Genomic DNA, 18,169 nt, shown 5'->3' with positions numbered 1-18,169 from the left:
TGAAACCCGATCAAACCAAAACTATTTTAGACACATAACCAGATTTTCTTGCCTTAGACTTGATAAATGATTATAAATCGTCAGGGTAAAAGTGAGTACAGAAGGTTTTGTGGAGGAAGGATTCAAGACAATTTTGTACCCAAGTGTGTCTTTCACAAATACAAAACAACAAAGATATTAGTTGATGGAATTTTAAGACAATGGTACTGTAAGAACATATTAATTTATTTCCACATTTCTTTAGTGCATAAAACGTTTAGCATTATAAGATGATCTGTTATTTTTTTGCACATTGGTGGAAAAAATGTTGGATTCAGGAACATCATGTTTTTCACCTAATGGATGTTTAAATCTATTTACTCTGGGAAGTTTGGTGGCTGGGATTCCTGATTTCTCTCTCTGCACATGAAGTTTATAATTTGACTCACAGCCTCTGGATATTTTATTTAAACTGTTTTTGACTTTCATAAAGTCATGTATCCTTTAATCTTGTAAATTTTATTAAGTATTTATGAAACGGATAAAGCATTGGAAGCACTTTTCAATAACTCCAGTGATCTAAGATCAGGTTGTCATTCTAGGGGAAGTGCCTTTTATGTTTACTTAAATGTTGAAAGTTATATTGTTCCAAAGATTAAAAAATAACCCACAAACAGCTCTGGAGCCTTTGACTTTGCCCCTCCTCACCAACACCCTCCATAAAGCAGCTGGGCGACGTCTCCAGGCAGCTCTATGACGGTGGATTGTGTGCATAAGTATTTGTGCCTTATAATCTATAAGAGTTTTGTAATTGTGGATATTTCTTTTGCAAATACAAAACAGTTTCAAGTCCGTAAATTTCTCAGTACAAGAACACAAATGTATTTTTGTCCATCTTGCATTATTTCGTATCTTTAGTTTGAAGCTCATTTTTAGCTTGTTGACTAAATATTTAGGTTCCAACCTAAATGGTTTAAAACATTAAAAATCTGACAGTAAAAATCTTTTCAAAATTAACTCCCACTGTTATAATCTTATTGCAGGCTAAGTAACCCAAATCATTGCTGTTCATTTTTGACTAACTTTATAAATGGCACTTTGTACTACAGGAAACATACAAATCTGGCTAATGCTTAATTTTTTAATCAACTTTTAAATAAAAACATTTTAACATGCAACAATCACCAGCCATATGTTCACACAGGTAAGCTAAATCAATGCATATTTGTAGAAATAAAAACTACAGAAAAGCTACACAAATACAGTTAACTTAAAGTGCTTGTACATCAGCTAAAACATGTAAAATCAAGCTTATTCTTCTGTTCTACAGTAGTTCTGTTAAAAGATCCAGTTTCTGGTTGGAGACCTGAAACTGGATCGGGCCCATCTGGAGGCCCGTCCTCAGAGTGCCGGGTTCAGGGCGTCGTAGAGCCGCTGCACGGCCAGCTCCACCATCTCTCTGAGGGAGTCGTCCTCTGAGACGTCGTCCTCGCAGTAAACCGCCTGCAGAGTGAAAGCAGACGCTAGCTAAACCTGCAGCAAAAGCAGCATTCTGTTCCCAACAACCAGCCGTCTCACCCGCGTCTCCAAGCTGATGTGGACCGTCTGTCCGTCCACCATCACAGAAATGACTTTCCCATCGCTGAAGTCCACACAGTCCTCTCCAAACATGTCCCTAAAATCAGAGACGGGACAATGCACTCTTCAAGACAAACAGCTTTTCCTAAAAACGTCTTCTATTTAAAAGTTAACATGTCACTCACTGCAGCATGACCTCTAACCGGGTTTGGAAGACATCCATGTCCATAGTGGTACTCTGCGTCTCCATGACTGGTCATGACACACGAAACGGATCCATGATGTTATTTAATGCTTCCACCATTCAGAACCAGCAATGCAACAACAATTCTTAATGTGTTTCTGCCTTATGTACTGTGTTGATATAGCATTTTAGCTGAAGCTTCCACTAAATACCGCATCAGAACAGATCTTTAGTTAGCTACCACTAAATATTGTGTTGACATAGCACTTTAGCATTAACATCCACTAAAAACCGTGTCAGTGTAGCGCTTTAGCATTAGCTTTCACTAAATACCGTGTCAGTGTAGCGCTCTAGCATTAGCTTTCACTAAATACCGTGTCAGTGTAGCGCTTTAGCATTAGCTTTCACCAAATACCATGTCAGTGTAGCGCTTTAGCATTAGCTTTCACCAAATACCGTGTCAGTGTAGCGCTTTAGCATTAGCTTTCACCAAATACCGTGTCAGTGTAGCGCTTTAGCATTAGCTTTCACTAAATTCAGTGTAGCGCTTTAGCATTAGCTTTCACTAAATACCGTGTCAGTGTAGCGCTTTAGCATTAGCTTTCACTAAATACCGTGTCAGTGTAGCGCTTTAGCATTAGCTTTCACTAAATACCGTGTCAGTGTAGCGCTTTAGCATTAGCTTTCACCAAATACCGTGTCAGTGTAGCGCTTTAGCATTAGCTTTCACCAAATACCGTGTCAGTGTAGCGCTTTAGCATTAGCTTTCACCAAATACCGTGTCAGTGTAGCGCTTTAGCATTAGCTTTCACCAAATACCGTGTCAGTGTAGCGCTTTAGCATTAGCTTTCACTAAATACCGTGTTAGTAAAGAAAGTTACTGCTAGCTTCGACTAAATACTGTGTTGTCATATCACTTTATTGCTAGCTTACACTAAATATTGTGTTGATATCTGCTTAGCTTTCACAGAGTACCATGTTGGTGTAGCGCTGTAGTGTTAGCTTACACTAAATATTATGTAGGCATAGCGCTTTCAGGTCTAAGTCAACCTGAAGTGGCTCATGCCCTCTGGGGCTGGTGGCATGGAGGGAAGATGAAAAAATTTGATTCTAATAATTTTTTTAAATCACAAATTTTTAATTATATTTTTAAAGTAAAATCTAATCTGTTTTCAATCATTAAAACAGATCAATAGAGGCCACCACCAGAACAGTGATAGTTTGACTCACCTTTCTGAGCCTTTGGGTTGGACTGGACCTCCAGCACCACGGTGGTGATGGCGTCAGCATACATGTCGTTCAGCGGATTGGCTACCCACTAAAAGAGAAAATAAAATAACAGCCATTAATAAAGAGCTTCTGTTTATCTGGTCTGATCTGACGCTCTCACCTCCAGCACCACCATGCCGACCTCGTGGACCAGAGTGATGCTTTTAAAGATCTTCAGCGTTTTCTTCTCCGTGCCGTCCAGCTCCTCCACGTCCCCTGAGACAGACGGCGAAGGCAAGTGAAGCTAAAGCGTCTCGCTCGGACTCAGCGGAGCGCCGGCCGAACGCTAGAGGCTGACCTGTCAGGTTCCTCAGGTGGCAGACGAGCAGCGAGTACGGCCCGGTGAACGGGATGGCCTGGTTCTGCTTCACCGTGCTCATGGCCAGCTCTGTGTATGCTGTGGACACATCGCCATGGAAACAACTCTCCTTTTCTGAAATCTCACCAAATCCTTCATGGATTTACTGCTAGTCTTTAGGCTGGCGGGGTTCAGTTCTGCTTCAGCTGTCATTTATTTTTAACACATTTAAGGGGTTGACCAGGCCAACCATGACTCCGCCACCACCGTGCTTCACAGCTGGGATCAGGAATGGTTTCCTGGAAAGCCGTACTTGGTTTATGCCAAACCTCTGAATAATTTAGTTTTAGGCAAATTTTTTCAAAAGGAATATTGTTCCTCCAGTCCTCTGTAACAAAGTATTAGGGTAAGGCTTTTATCGCAATTTGAATTACGAAAATAAAGTCGTAATAATAAAATGAGAATTAAGTCATAATAATTAAAAAATAGTCGTAAAAATATGAGAATAAAATAAAGAAACAATCACAGACTTGCCTAGTTGATGACTCTTGATAACTTTTCAAAGTTTTCTCTCATTAAATTTTTTTTCTCGTAATTTTATGACATAATTTTACAATACTGTGTCTTTATTCTTTTTATCTCATAACATTATTATTGGAATTTTAAAAAAGTTCTTATCCTGGATCTAATTGTGATATGTGTGTTGTATGCAGGCATATTATTGGAAAGTTGAGTGGAAGGAAAATCTGATTTAAAAATGGTGCAGAAGGACTTTGACTGGATTTTAGACTTATGATTATATCATACAACAACATATAAGTGTGAGTAACTTACTAGAGAGGTCGGATGGATTCAGGATGTGGTAATTGAAGTTCTTCTTGACGAGTATGCCAGACACCCTCTGACCCTGAGCACATTTCTTATCAGCCAGGGAACCCATCACCTGTGAGGACAACTTTCAGTCTGACAGGCTCAGCAAAAACATCAGTAAGCAGCAGCTCAAAGAAAACCCAGAACCTTGGCCAGCTTCTCTCCCCTGAAGTTGAGAGTGACGGCCTCCGTGTTGCGAGGGTTGTGCACTTCGATGTGGACCTGGTCGTTATCCTCGTACTCCCGGATCAGCGCTGCCTTCAGGCGGGCCATCTCGTTCTGCTCCCCGTGAACCAGGATCTGAGAGCAAACACACACGGAGTCAGAAAAGGACGAGCGCAGGCGGTTTCTACCTGCCAACCCACCACATGAGGCGGCTTGAGGGCCCGGATGAACTCGCTGGTCTGCTGGTAGTCGGTGTGGGCGGAGAAGGAGATGTAGTCCACTGACATCTTGAGTGGCAGCTTCTGTCCGGACATGGTGGTGATCTCCTCTGGCTCAGACATAATGTGCTGCAGAGGAAACACGCAAACAGGTCTGTTAAATGTTAATAAACTGAGTTTATGTCAAAGAATAGATTTAATGAATAGATTCTACACATAGGTCCCACTGGAGGCAATAGGACGCCATCTTGGTAGGCAAGCGTAGCGCAAAGCATAGCGAACCCATGGCATCAAGATCAACAAACAGAAAATATGTGGACATTCTTGACTAATGTGCGAGAGAAATATATATGAACAAAATGGCTGCTGTCGGGATCGCCCCATTTGAATGGGAACATGTCAGACGATGTGGATCTCCTGCTATGGCATAGTTCACCACTTAGTGAACACAAAGACTGCGTACAGCATGGAGCTTTGTGGACACATAAAATCAGTATTTAAATGGATTTGTACATGTCAGTATTAGCTACCAGCTAAAAGCTACATTAGCTAAGCTAACTTTGCTAGTTCGGCAGTAAGTACTACAGTAAATATCACTGCTATTTATCGTAGTATTACACACAGATTGGTAGAGAACTCAAAAATTGTAATCTAGTAATAGTTGGAATGTATTTGTATTGTTTACTAGTTAGACAGAAACGAGGTGAGAGCTAGTTCTCAGCTTGTGGCTTGTTTATTGTTGTTACAGCAACTACATAGCAACTGCCTACCAAGATGGCTGTCAGGCACAAAGTTCTAGGAACTATGTATTTGTGGTTCTCATGTGATGTTCACTTCTGGAAACTTTGTAGCTGGCAGCCATCTTGGTAGGTACCATCTTGGTATCAACTGTGCCACTGTGCAGCCTCTGTAGGAACTATGAATAAAAAAACCCCACAAACACAAAATTCAGTTTATTTTATTCAGATTTTTGGGACAAACGATCACAAAGTAGAGCAGAATTGTCAAGAGGAAGAAAAAATAATTAATGAGAATCTGAAAAGTGCAGCGTGCATTTACATTTAGCTCCCTTTCTCTGTCTCATGGTCCTAAATAAAGTTCTGCAGCTGTTTTTGAAGAGGTGATAAATGAAGCTAGCTTCCTACCTTAGCTAGCGTTCCCTCCACACAGTATCCAGCGATGATGACGCCGTTCCTCTTATCGGTGCACCAGCTCTCGAACAGCTCCCTGGAGAGGCCGCTCTGCATCATACCAGGCGACGCCATCACCACGCTGGGGCCGATGTCATCAAAGTGGTCCATGCTCTGGGACAGGACAGAAACTGGATCATAACAGCACTGAAGTAGCAAAGCTTTCGCTACAGAGTGTCTGCAGTCCACCAACTCAAATGTAAGACTTTTTAAAAACATTATGGTTGGAATTTATGGTTTCTGTATCATGACCAGTGGCGCAAAAAGTGGCTATGCAGTGAATGCAACGCATAGGGGCGCTGCACTAGAGGGGCGCAAAAACGATGTGAGGATTTTTTTTCTAGTCAGCATTTTATGTACTTAACAGCTGTTTATGTATGAAATGATCAATAACAGAGGAACAGCACTGATTAGGCGCCCCTCCCCTCCTGCCAGCCTCTCCCTCCCATACAGGCAGCCTGGCCAGCGGCCCTTAGAGAAGCGCTGAGGCGCGTTTTTTTTTCCTTTTAAATTTGAATTGTAGGAATGAACAGGGAGCTAAAGACGGGCGGCAGATAAACCTCCGGCGCACAAAACAGAAAACAGAAGAGGGGGAGGATAAATATGCTGAGAGACTAAGAAAAGCTTTTCAAAGTGGCTGAAAGACAGAAGGTAAGTAATGTCAGAGTATCAACTAGAGAGTTAAATATTCAGGTTAGCTTAAGCTAGGCTACAATGACAGGTGGTTGTTGTTGTCCAATACGGGACGCGATTTATTCCGTATTGCTACAAATGTCTGATAGACGCACCTACCACACACACCTCAACAATAAGTGTAACAATAATGACCAAAACAAAACACGGGAAATATTAGGGTCAGTTACATTTTCGTGTTCAGATGGAAATGCTGCACATAATTCTTTGTTCACAAAGATAAATCATTCTCACCGCTCACTCAACGCTCCTCTTCAAGCACAACTACATGTTATACCTGCAGTTCACATCGAGCTGCACAGCAGAGCAACGCAGTGGGGTTTCATCTTGACTCCTACCTTGATGCAGGAGGTCAGGGGGATTATAATACCCTGGGGGAAACCCTGGATATATGTAAACACATCAGTGACTCCTGGATTCCTGGGCTTCTCACCCCGTCTCTAAGGGAGCCCAGAGACCCAACGGAGAAAACCCCTCCAGTATAACAAGGCAGCTCCCAGGAGGGGCACTCTCCAGTACCCCCTCCAAGGACTTAAAAAGGTGGGTAAACAGTCAGAACCCGACCCAAACCCGTAGGTAGAGGGAGAGGCTATCCTCTTGTTCACCCCAACGTACAGGCACCAAGATGGAGGCAACAAGAAAGCCCACTCCTGCCCAGCGCCTCTCACAAGGGGCAACTCCAGGGTGGGAGAACATCCAACCCCTTTCAAGGAGACCGGCTCCAGAACCAGAGCCATGCACTGCAGTGAGTCCGACTATTTCTAGCCGGAACCCATGGGCTCTTTTCGGGCTGAGCCCGGCCGGGCTCCATGGGTTAAAGCCCGGCCACCAGGGGCTCCCCAACGTGCCCCGCCCCCAGGCCTGGCTCCAGGGTGGGACCTCATGTAGGGGCGAGCAGAACCACTGTTTCCAACGGTCGTATTCATCATAAGGGATCTTTGGGCTGCACTTGGTTCTGGTTCCTCACCTTGGACCTGTCTGCATTGGGTGGCCCAACCAGAGGCATGAAGCCCCGACAGCATAACTCCTAGGATCACTGGGACACTCAAACCCCCCCACCACGATAAGGTGGCAGCCCATGGAGGGGACGTGTAAATGTGTGTGTGTGTGTGTGTAAAAATTAAGTAACCTATTAATTATGTAAGAAAGAGAGAAAATGAGAGAGAGGAAGAAAGTTGTTATTTAACACGAGGAAACGAGCACAATGTGGTGGGAAGCATATTCTGACTGTTGGTCCAGTTGTGAGGTGAAATGTATGTTTTAGTTTTTTAAAGTCTTTTAGGCTCGAATAAAGTTTTTTAGGCCGTAATTTAACAGGTTGAACAGGAAATTAGAGGAGAGAGAAGGGAAAGACATGCAGCAGATTCTCCAGGACTGGGAATTGAACCCAGGTTGACAAACCAAACCTAGAAGTAACATCAGAAATAAAACAGAATTTGCAGTTTTACTATAAAGCTGGTTAAAAAAATAACTGGATTAGGCATTTCCTGCCCCTTTTCTTCTCTTTTATACAAGCAGACAACACATAAGCTCAACAACACAAAAGCTTTATATTTATTACAAAATGTTCATCTAAGAATTGATTTCTTCCTGTGATGGAAATAATTTCTGATTGAGTTCTCTGTTTTCATACTTTCATAGATTGTTCTTCTTTTTACCTTTTCTACAGTTTTTCATGTTAAATTGCACTTTTTTGTTAAGTTTGTTAAACTATCTTGAATCTGTATTTCTAAATAAAGACTAACAGAAAGATCACAGTAACTTTTATTTATGATAAAACCTGTTTTTTCCTTATAACAAACAAACCAGATATAACAAGTTTGAGCTTCTTCATGGTCCGGAGTATTAAATTATGATAACAATTATAATCTAATACTTTGTACAGATTAACTCTAATCTTAATTTAACATCCTGGAACCTGAAGAATCCAAACCTGTTAAATCAGCTTTTTTATGTTTGGTATAAAAAGAAAAACAGGATTTATCAAAGAAAAAAGGTGAATGGACTGAACTTGTGTCGTGCCTTGCTAGTCATGTTGACCACTCAAAGCACTTCACACTACAGTCACATTCACACACACACACATTTACACCCACATGCAGGTCGGGGGGCAACTTGCCGCTAAGTACCCCGCCCCGGGGCAGCTCAACATGTGGCTCAGGAAGCTGGAATCGAACTTACAACCTTCTGGTCACAAGACGACCACTCTACCACCGAGCCACAGCCGCCCTAAAAAAGCCACTGCATGATCCTTTTGCTAATCTTCTTTAAAATACAGATTTAAACAGAATAACGAGCTACAATTCAGTGCAATTTAATATAAAAAGTGAGTAGAAAAGGTAAACTAAGGGACAAACCATAAAAGCACAAGTACAGTGAAAATAAACAGAAATCGTTACTATTAAAAGAAGAAATTTTAATTCTTAAATCAATACGTTGCTATAAATACTGAGCCTAGTTGCGGCACTGAGCCGCCTGCCACTAAACCAGCGAAGGGAAAAGGGCTAACGTTCGGCTAATTCAATTCATTTTACAAGTTTAACAATAATACTGGACATGGTTGGAGTTCCTTAAAGTGTTTTGGGGGCAATTTACAGTGACCAACTGACCTGACCGACATGTTTTAGGAGATGTGGGGGGAAACCGGAGCACCCGGAGAAAACCCACGCAAACACGGGGAGACCATGCAAACTCCACACAGATGGTCTCTGTGAAGATGCAGCGCTAACCGCTGCACCACCGTGCTGCCCACGTTTTTTCCAATCGGGTCGGGAAGAGATCTATTTTCTAGTTAGTCGATGGGGAAAAACTTCATGGTTTTTAAATTTCCTCTTGACGGAGCGTGGCATGGCGCCCCGTTCACAGACCTCTCACGTCTTTCTCCTCTAAATATCCAAATCAAGAACATTAAACATGTTCTTGATCGTCTTCAATCTTTTGGGTTTTTTTTGGCTTTTTCAATCGCAGAATGTTTTGGACTTTTTTCCAAATTGAAAATTTTGATTTTTTCCTTTTACCATCCTGCAGGGTTTTAATATCTGGATTGTTTAAATCCTCCAGGATGGTTTCTCCAGCGATCTCAGTCTCTCCTGTGGATTCTGGATCCGTGGAACAACTTGATAAGGTTTTTCCTGAGAGTTCCTCCTCCGAAGAAACCTCTGGACTGAAGACTTTAACCAGGTCGACTTGGTTCTGTGAGTCTTTCTCCTCTTGGGAAACTGGGACGTGTTTTTGATGGAGATCTTCTTCCTCAGCTGTTAGAGTGTCGGGCAGCAGTACATCCTCTCTTGCTCCGTCCAAATCATTTATCACACAACTTTTCTCCTGCTGGTATTTTGCTGCTTCCTGTTTTAATGCAGTGACATCAGTTTCATACAGACGGTTTAACTCCAGGTACAAACTGTTAACCTTCTCTAACTCAGCCTGGACACTCCTTTCCTTGTCTTGAAGGAATTTAATCTCAGTGGTTGTTTTATCTTGGAGGACGGCAAACTCAGCTCTCATATTGTCTAGACGCGCCATGTCCTCCTCTGATTTCTCCAGATTAATTTTCCTCTCCTGGTTTATCTCCTGCTGGTACGTTTCAGCCTGCTGCTGTAAATCCATAATGTCTCTTTCATATTTACATTTTTGCTCCTCGTATGAAACATGAACCTGATCCAGTTCATTTATCAGCTGCTTCTCTCTCTTTTGCAGAACTGTGATTTCTCTGGACATGTTTTGATAGAGCTCCTCCTTCTCAGCTCTCAGGTTCTCTAGATGCTCCTTGTCCTCCTCTGATTTCTCCAGATGATCTTTTCGCTCCTGATTTATCTGCAGCTGAAGGTTTTCAACTTGTTGTTGCAGCTCAGAATGGTTTCTTTCATGCATAACCTTCTCTTTCTTTTCTCTGTTTGAAAGAGCAGTTTCCTCCTGGTTTATCTTCTTCTGGTATTTTTCACGGTGCTGCTGTATATCCATAATGCCTCTTTCATATTTACATTTTAGCTCCTCGTAGAAGAAGTTAAACTGGTCCAGTTTTATCATCTGCTTCTCTCTCTTTTGCAGAACTGTGATTTCTCTGGACATTTTATGAAAGAGCTCCATCTTCTCAGCTCTCAGATTGTTGATAAGCTGCATATTTTCCTTCGTTCTTTCTATGTTGGCGTCTTTCTCATCTGTCGCCTCCTGCCGATATCTTTCCACGTCTTGCTTTAGTAAAGAAACTTCGCTTTCATATTTGCAGGTCAGTTCATTATATGAACGTTTGATCAGATTTAATTCGTCCTGCAAAAGTTTCTCACCGTCTTGCATGAATGAAATCTTTTGGGACATTTCTTTAAACATGTCGTCCTTCTCAGCTCTCAAGTTCTCCAGCAGTCGTTGTTCCTCACTCAGCCTCGCTTCATAAAGCTTCTGTGTCTCGGCCTCCTGCCTCAGCAGAGCATCGGCTGCTTCATACTCAGAGCGCAGTTCCTCGTAGGAAGTCTGGAGTTGGTCCAGATCTTCTTGGAGGGCCTGACTTTTCTTCCTCTCAGCCTGTATTTCAGCCACAAATGCTTCCTGGCTGAGGAGGTGGGCCACCTTTAACTCCTCCAAGTCTTGTTGCAAGTTCTTCTTCTTCATGTATTTCATGTTGTTGTGAACCTTGGAAGCAATGACCGCAGCGTTACAGACTGCTGGATCACTGAACTTCTCTAGCCTCTCAAGTTCCCTCTTTGTGTCTTTGGCCTGGTTGATAAAAGTTTCTTTGAGAGCTTTTTGCTTTTTTAACTGGAGTTTGGTCTCTTCCAGCTCGGCCTCCAGGTGGGACAGTTTCTGGTTGTCTTCAAACCTCCCGGCTCTCTCCATTTCCAGAAGGTAACTCAGCCTGTGGATTTCCCCGTGTAAGGCATTCGGGTGTGCAGGAGGGAACCTGCCTTGGGGGTTTTGCTGGCCTCCCCTTCTCGCGTGGGGTCCCATCATCCCACTGTGGTATCTCGGCGTATAATTGGACATTTTCTCCTAAATACAATCGCTAAAATCCTCGATTGGTAAACTACCTGAAAGAGCTTTGCGTCTGAACTGGTCAGTGATATTGCAAGCAATGAAAAATATGCAGAATTGTGTTACATACAATCCTACAGTTGATGACATCACAGACTGAATCGCCAGTGACATCACAGAATCTTCCTTTGCTGGTGGAGTGACATCATTCCACCACCAAATATCTTCCTCTTTATTCTTGTTTACATTCAAAATAGTCCAGGATTCAGTCGTTTTTAATCAAATATCAGGGCATCAAACTCATTTCCATTTGGGCCAAAATCTGAATGTTCATAAAGTTCCTGTTGCGCCGGATCGTATTGATAAAAACCAATTCAATTGTTAAAAGTGTTCCTTAAAATAACATCATATTGAACATCTTTTCACACTAATCAGTCCATCCAGGATTGTTTTTGTGGTTTTCTGCCATCAACATCACAGATTTCGTGGCGCTAATTTAGAAATATTCCTAAGGAATTTTTACAATAATTGCGCTAATATATGATGTTAAATGTGACCTTTTATTAATCGCTCTATCGGTCATGGACTATAACTTGACATCAAGTCAGGCTGAGACGGCGCTCACTTGAACCAAAATGTTTTTGGACAATTTTGAGAAAAAATGTTGATAAACTCAGAAAAATGTGGGGATTTGTTGGTTTTTGTGTGAATTTTGTGGTTATTTGTGAAAAACCACCCGTCACGGTTGCTTAGAGACGGTTGCTACGCAGCCGCGGTGAGCTGCTATCAACCCGAGTCTTTTTAAAATGTCCGCCCGATAAAACACCGTCCTTAAAGTAAAACCTCTGGCAAAAATACAGACGGTGGTGGGAAGAAACAGGCTAAACAATCACAGTGACGTTTAATAGGGGCATTTAAAAAATATGTGTATCGATATTCAGTGGGTTGTTTGATATCAGACAGAATGGATCAGGAGAGGAACCGCAGAACCTAAAGAACCTAAAGAACCTAAAGAACCAGACATCAGTCTCTTCATCCCTCAGTCATTTCCTGAGACCGAAAAATAATATAAATGGCAATTTAAAGAACAAATCATACAAATAGATTAATAGTAAATAAATAAATATTGTGAAGAGATCATTAAAAACGTTTGTTAGGATTGTGTAGGAAAAACGTTGATATCTTTTATAAATAGTGTTTTGTGGCCAATATTATTTCACCGTTTTATTAATGCGGGTGGCCAGTTTATATAAGGTTTCCTATCAATCTATAAGAATGATAGAAAACATGCTAACAAAAAGCCTCAGACCTGCAGCCACAGGCGCTTCTAGACAGGATAACAGAAGAGGCTCTTTGGCTCAAATATATTAAATTATGAAATACTGCCCTGTTTTTTGTTTAATTATTATTATATATATATATATATTTTTTCCCCTCCAGGGGTCTTTTGTGGCTCTAGTGTCCCTTATATGACAGCAGGCTGACAGGAAATGGGGAAGGAGAGGGGGGAAGACATGCGGCACATGTCGTCAGGTCAGGGAGTCGAACCCGCGACCGCCGCGTCGAGGACTGAAGGCCTCCAAATACGGGTCGCGCTATGCCACCACGGCACGCCCTTGTTTAATTCTTTTTTAATTGCCCTGTAGGCAATAATTTATTCACATATATGTACATTTATTAGTATTGATACTTTAATTAAAGAGGATTTGTACAAATTTATGTGATAGGGACGGGGGGGGATGACGTGTTCGCATACAGAAAGTATGCAGTTGAGCCCCTGATCATGACAGAACGTACCAACTTCATCAAACCAACTGGCGATAAAGTAGCACTGACCCATGACACGCACAAAAAAGCTAGCTAGCTATCAAGGATATGTTAGCAGCTAACTAGTGGTAGCCTCAACTGTCTCAAGTCAAGTCACCAAACAAAATGAAGATATCTGTGTGCAACTCAAACTTTTGCCTATCAAAAAATACATTAAATACATGCAGAGATTTTAAGACTTTCTAAGGACTGCCTACCTTCAGATTGCTGATGTGTTTGAACACAAAGGGGTTGTTAATGTTGATTGCTTTGCGGATTTTGTCGTTCATTGCGTTGACGTAGGTCTGGTAGACAGCCATGCACTTCTTGGCCAGAGATGAGGCGTAATAGATGGGAATGTCGTGGAGTTCTGGGTGATTCTGCCAGTATTCATCTAGGAAACAAAACAAACACACATGCAAACATAATCAACAGTAATCAATAGTTCAGGACAATGTTTACTCAGATGAATTGTTTGAAATAAATGTTTCACAGCAGAATTTAACTATTACATCAGACATTTTGTTCATGCGAGTTCAATCTAGAATTTAAGTTATTCTATCTTATAATGAGTTGTTGGTTTAACCTGATAATGTGAGCAAAAATAATACAGAAGTGTGTATTTGGTTTAAATTACAGTATTAATTTTAAACAACTTGTGTTGCAAGATTAATAAACTGTCAGACTTTAAAAAACAAAGTTTAGACAATATTAATGTTGCTAAATTAACTTAATGAACTTTAATTTCTGATTTAAAACTAAAACAATTTTCTAGCTGGTGAACCTTCATTTTCTTCAAATGTTTTACAGTGTAACTGATTGGCTCTGCAAAATGAAGCGAAGTGGGCCGAGACAACAGCCAGGGGTTTTGCTAACCCAGGATGAGCAGCAGCTCCTGGGCCCGTCCCAGAGCGAACACGGGAATCAAGCAGCGGCCCTCCCGGTTGACGATGTCATGCACCGTGTTGCAGAAGCGAGCCTCGCGCTCCTCCCTCTTCTCGTGGATGTGAGTCCCGTAGGTCGACTCCTGCAGTCAGAGACAAACCCGCTCTGCGTCTGCTTTTAAGATGCTTCAGTGTTTCAGATCATCAAACAATTTTAATATCAAAGAAAACCAGAGTAAATGCAAAAACACTATCCAAACTAAGCTGGCGCTCAGTGGAAAAGTAAACCTAAGAACTTATTGTTAACATTATTACAGATTTTAAAGGGTTTCCAGATTAACTTTGACCCTCTCGGCTTTGCAGAATTGTTCCTGTAACTGCATCTAAATAAAATTGAAGTCCACACTTTGACTAGCCCACTCCAAAAACTCAACTTTGTTCTTTCTAGCGCTGTCAATCACCCTTGTGTATGCTGTAGGCTACCATGATTGCTCAGGCTACTTAGCATGGCCACCGATGATGGTGAACAAACAGTTTTTCTAATGTTCTCTGGCATTAGAACATTTAGCATTGTGTACACGAGCATGATTGAAAACACTGAGACCCGCCTCCTGGCTCTGATTGGTTGTTTTTGACCTAGTGGTGCATTTTTGCACATTGCTATAGTAGCCATTGCAGCTATCTGTCACAATGTAGTGACTGTTTTAATAAATATGTAAAAAAAACATACATTTGTAAAACACTGCAACTTAAATAAATCAAATCACCATTTGAAACTTGTTGTATTTACTCTACTCTGAAATTTGAAAAATGTGTGACAAACAGACCAAATCAGTATAAATGACTTGATTTGTAACAAACGTGGGATTATTATTATGATGTAACAGGGATTGATGTCATACTATAATTAAGATGTCAGGTTTGACACTCGGGATCTCGGCTGCCATCAGATGTCTGTCCTCCTGTCTGGAGAAGTCTCCTGTGTACAGCAGCTTTGAAGAGACAAAATGCAACTTGGAATTTAAATATTTAATTTTTCACGGCAGCATTTCCACACAGACTGTAGATTATTTACCTTAACTCCAGCTATTTCGATCATGAACATGGCCGCTCCCAGCACATGACCAGCATGGTAGCACCAGAACTTGATCCCAGCCACTTCCTTCACCTCATGGAAGTTGATGGTCTCTATTTTATCCATGCTGTCCTCCAGGTCGGTCTCAGTGTACAGCATGTCATCTGCAGAGATGTTACTGCAAATAAAACAATAAAGAAAACATGTTTTTTAAAAAGTACGACATAAATATGTATGATCCTCCTTCGATCTTTCCCCTAAATAAATCCAGTAAAACCAGCTGCCTTTAGAAGTCCTATTATACTGGTAATCAGAGTCTGTGGTGGAGGAGCAAAATGAACGCATTTCAAAATAAGAGCATGAGCATAAGCGTCTAACTACTCGATAACAAAACTTCAACATAGATGTTAAACTTCATTCAACAGAAAGTTTACAAAACAGTAAAGTGAATTAGTGCTTTGGAATTTATCTGGAAAAGCTAATCTTGAGGAAGCTAACTATGCTAAATGTTTTCAAAACTAGCAAAAATGCTAAATGCTAACTGGAAAATTCGTGGTAGCAACTGGGACACATCCAACCCAAAGCACCGGAGTTTCAGAGATGATGGGAAGATGAACAGAACTAAATCCAGGACAATCCTGGAACAAAATCTGCTGGCAGCTGCAGAAAATCTGAGACTGGGATGAGCTGTTTTATTTTTCTCTATAAAAATAAAAACCTTGCAGCTTTTATCCACTGGTTTATGTTAATCTTGCACATAAAATCCAGTGAGGACCTGAACATAACTGATAATCAGTGGCAAGACTTGAAAAATAAATGTTCACAGATGGTCTCCATCCAATCCAGAAAGGGTAAAATTTAACTCTGTAGACGTACAAACATGGTGAATGCCTTTGCACGGAAATGTAACATGTTAGCATAGCATGGCTGTTCCCACCTGACTTTGACGTAGTCTGACAGCAGCCAGCGGTAGATGGCCTTGGTGGCGTGCGTCATGAATGTCCGCCCCTTAAAGCTGGTTTTCTGGAGGAACCAGGGCAGAGCGCCGCAGTGATCCAAGTGAAAACTGATGACAGGACAGGAGTGTGAATTTAAGATTATAACTTAGAGCAGGGGTGGGCAATCCTGGTCCTCGAGGGCCGGTGTCCTGCTACTCTTAGATGTCTCCCTTGAAACACTCTTGGATCCAACAGCTGACTCACCTCCTAAGTGCAGTCCAGTTCTCCAGAGTCCTGCTAATGACCTCATTATTTGACTCAGGTGTGTTGAAGTAGAGATACATCTAAAAGTTGCAGGAGACCGGCCCTCGAGGCCTGGAGTTGCCCACCCCTGACTTAGAGGCTACAACCAGTGTGAAACATGTAGAGGGAAATGTCAAGAGTTTTTTACTGTTAAATAGTGGAGAAAGTAAAAAAAGCGAAGGGAAGACTCACTGGCTGATGAGGAGGAGGTCGATCTCTGCGGGGTCGATCAGGTCGATATAGGGAAGAGCATCCATTCCCTCTAAACCCGGATGGATGCCGCAGTCCAGCTGATAAACACAAACAATCCTCTATTTATAATCTAAACACCACAATGTGCTCAATGAGGCTTGGAGGAAGGTTATCTTTGCATCTTCAGATTTGATGCCTTGAAATTGGGCCTCCGTCTCTTTAAGAAACTCCTGCTCTTTCTGAAACTTCGCCTTCAGGAAGTCGTCGCAACATGGCTCCTCTATTAACCCTTTAGCAACGTTTTAAACAGCGTTGCTCTGACTAATGGCTCGTATAATGAGCTAATTGCTGCTGGCTAGTCTGAAGGAGCTGAGGGGGGGAGGAGCTGTGCCTTGAAGGCGGAGCTAGGTTCAACCAGGCGTTTTGCTCTGCTGAATGGTTGCCATGGAGATTAAATGATTTCTCAAACATTAAGAATCAAGGCAACACTTGACATAAGTTTAAATGAAGGAATAACATTAATGTATTACATTTAAATAAACCTTTATATGATGTTACAACATCAAAAAAGTGAAATTTACACGATACTGTCCCTTTAAATACTTTTATAAGACAATCAAAATAGCTATTTACAGTTATGATTATATAAAACCGTCTTAAATGAGTTTCTGCCACCTTCAACAAAGACTGAAGATATTTGGATGATCTGAATTATCACATTTAATTTCCCTTTTTAACAAAATATTTAAAATTTGAACTGAATTAAAGTAAAAACATGCAGGACAGTGATTATCTTTGACCAGTAGAGGGCAGCACTGATTGTGAAAACAGAAAAATGTACGTTATGCTTCATAAATAGCAGCTTTTATGAGGAAGACTCGGGGAAATAACGCGATTTTGATGAAACATTATTTTCTAGACACGTGTTTTTATCAAGCTTCAGATTATAAATGCTTCTGAAAACAGCATAAAGATCGCATTACAATTAAAATAAAGCCTCATTTTCTCGATTTGAAATTAATCTGTATATGTCAACTTTTTAAAATTTCCTTAGCATTTCCTCTGCTTGTTATAACAAATAAAAGGAAAACCAGGAGCTTCTCATATTTACCATAATTTTCCTCCCTTTGAACTCCAGGATTATACAAGATCTCCCAACTTCCTGGCCTGCGCCACTGTAACATGACGAAAAAACAAATAATATGTAACATCATAATATAACATTTTCAAACGATTTTATTTAGGAAAGGATAAAAAAAACTGAATCAGGTCGTCAGAAATAAACAAATTAAATAACTGTAACTCACAGAGGGCGGATGAGGAGCTGGTCGCTTTCCTCAGCAGGGACCACCATGTCTGCTTTTCGCTTAGACGCCATTACACTTCAATTATACGGCGTAAATACGTGAAATTACACAATAATACAAATAAAATCGGTATACTGGGGTAATGATAAATGGACAGTGTGGCTCAGGGCCCGTCTGGAAACAACACTTTCTTGAAAACAGTTCCGTAAAATGTCGGCATCACGTTTACATGTATAAAATGAAGTTTGGCTTGTT

At 41.2% G+C, this 18,169-nt stretch overlaps 1 protein-coding gene across 1 annotated transcript; it reads right to left on the bottom strand.

Moving 5' to 3' along the window:
* Positions 1-204: 204 nt before the first annotated feature.
* Positions 205-18,135, bottom strand: LOC114133816 (cleavage and polyadenylation specificity factor subunit 3). Its single transcript, XM_027999910.1, has 18 exons — positions 17,915-18,135; positions 17,719-17,782; positions 16,608-16,705; positions 16,112-16,240; positions 15,175-15,352; positions 15,002-15,091; positions 14,092-14,242; positions 13,434-13,609; positions 5,707-5,865; positions 4,544-4,690; positions 4,326-4,478; positions 4,143-4,251; positions 3,309-3,407; positions 3,132-3,226; positions 2,972-3,059; positions 1,743-1,809; positions 1,558-1,654; positions 205-1,482 (listed from the first exon to the last, which is right to left on the bottom strand). Exons 1-18 carry the CDS (start codon positions 17,983-17,985, stop codon positions 1,381-1,383), a joined length of 2,073 nt encoding a protein of 690 aa, XP_027855711.1. The 5' UTR covers positions 17,986-18,135; the 3' UTR covers positions 205-1,380.
* Positions 18,136-18,169: the final 34 nt, after the last annotated feature.

The sequence above is a fragment of the Xiphophorus couchianus genome, chromosome 19, assembly GCF_001444195.1.
Source record: "Xiphophorus couchianus chromosome 19, X_couchianus-1.0, whole genome shotgun sequence".
Lineage (NCBI taxonomy): Eukaryota > Metazoa > Chordata > Actinopteri > Cyprinodontiformes > Poeciliidae > Xiphophorus > Xiphophorus couchianus.
This window is presented reverse-complemented; position numbering and strand designations above follow the sequence as displayed.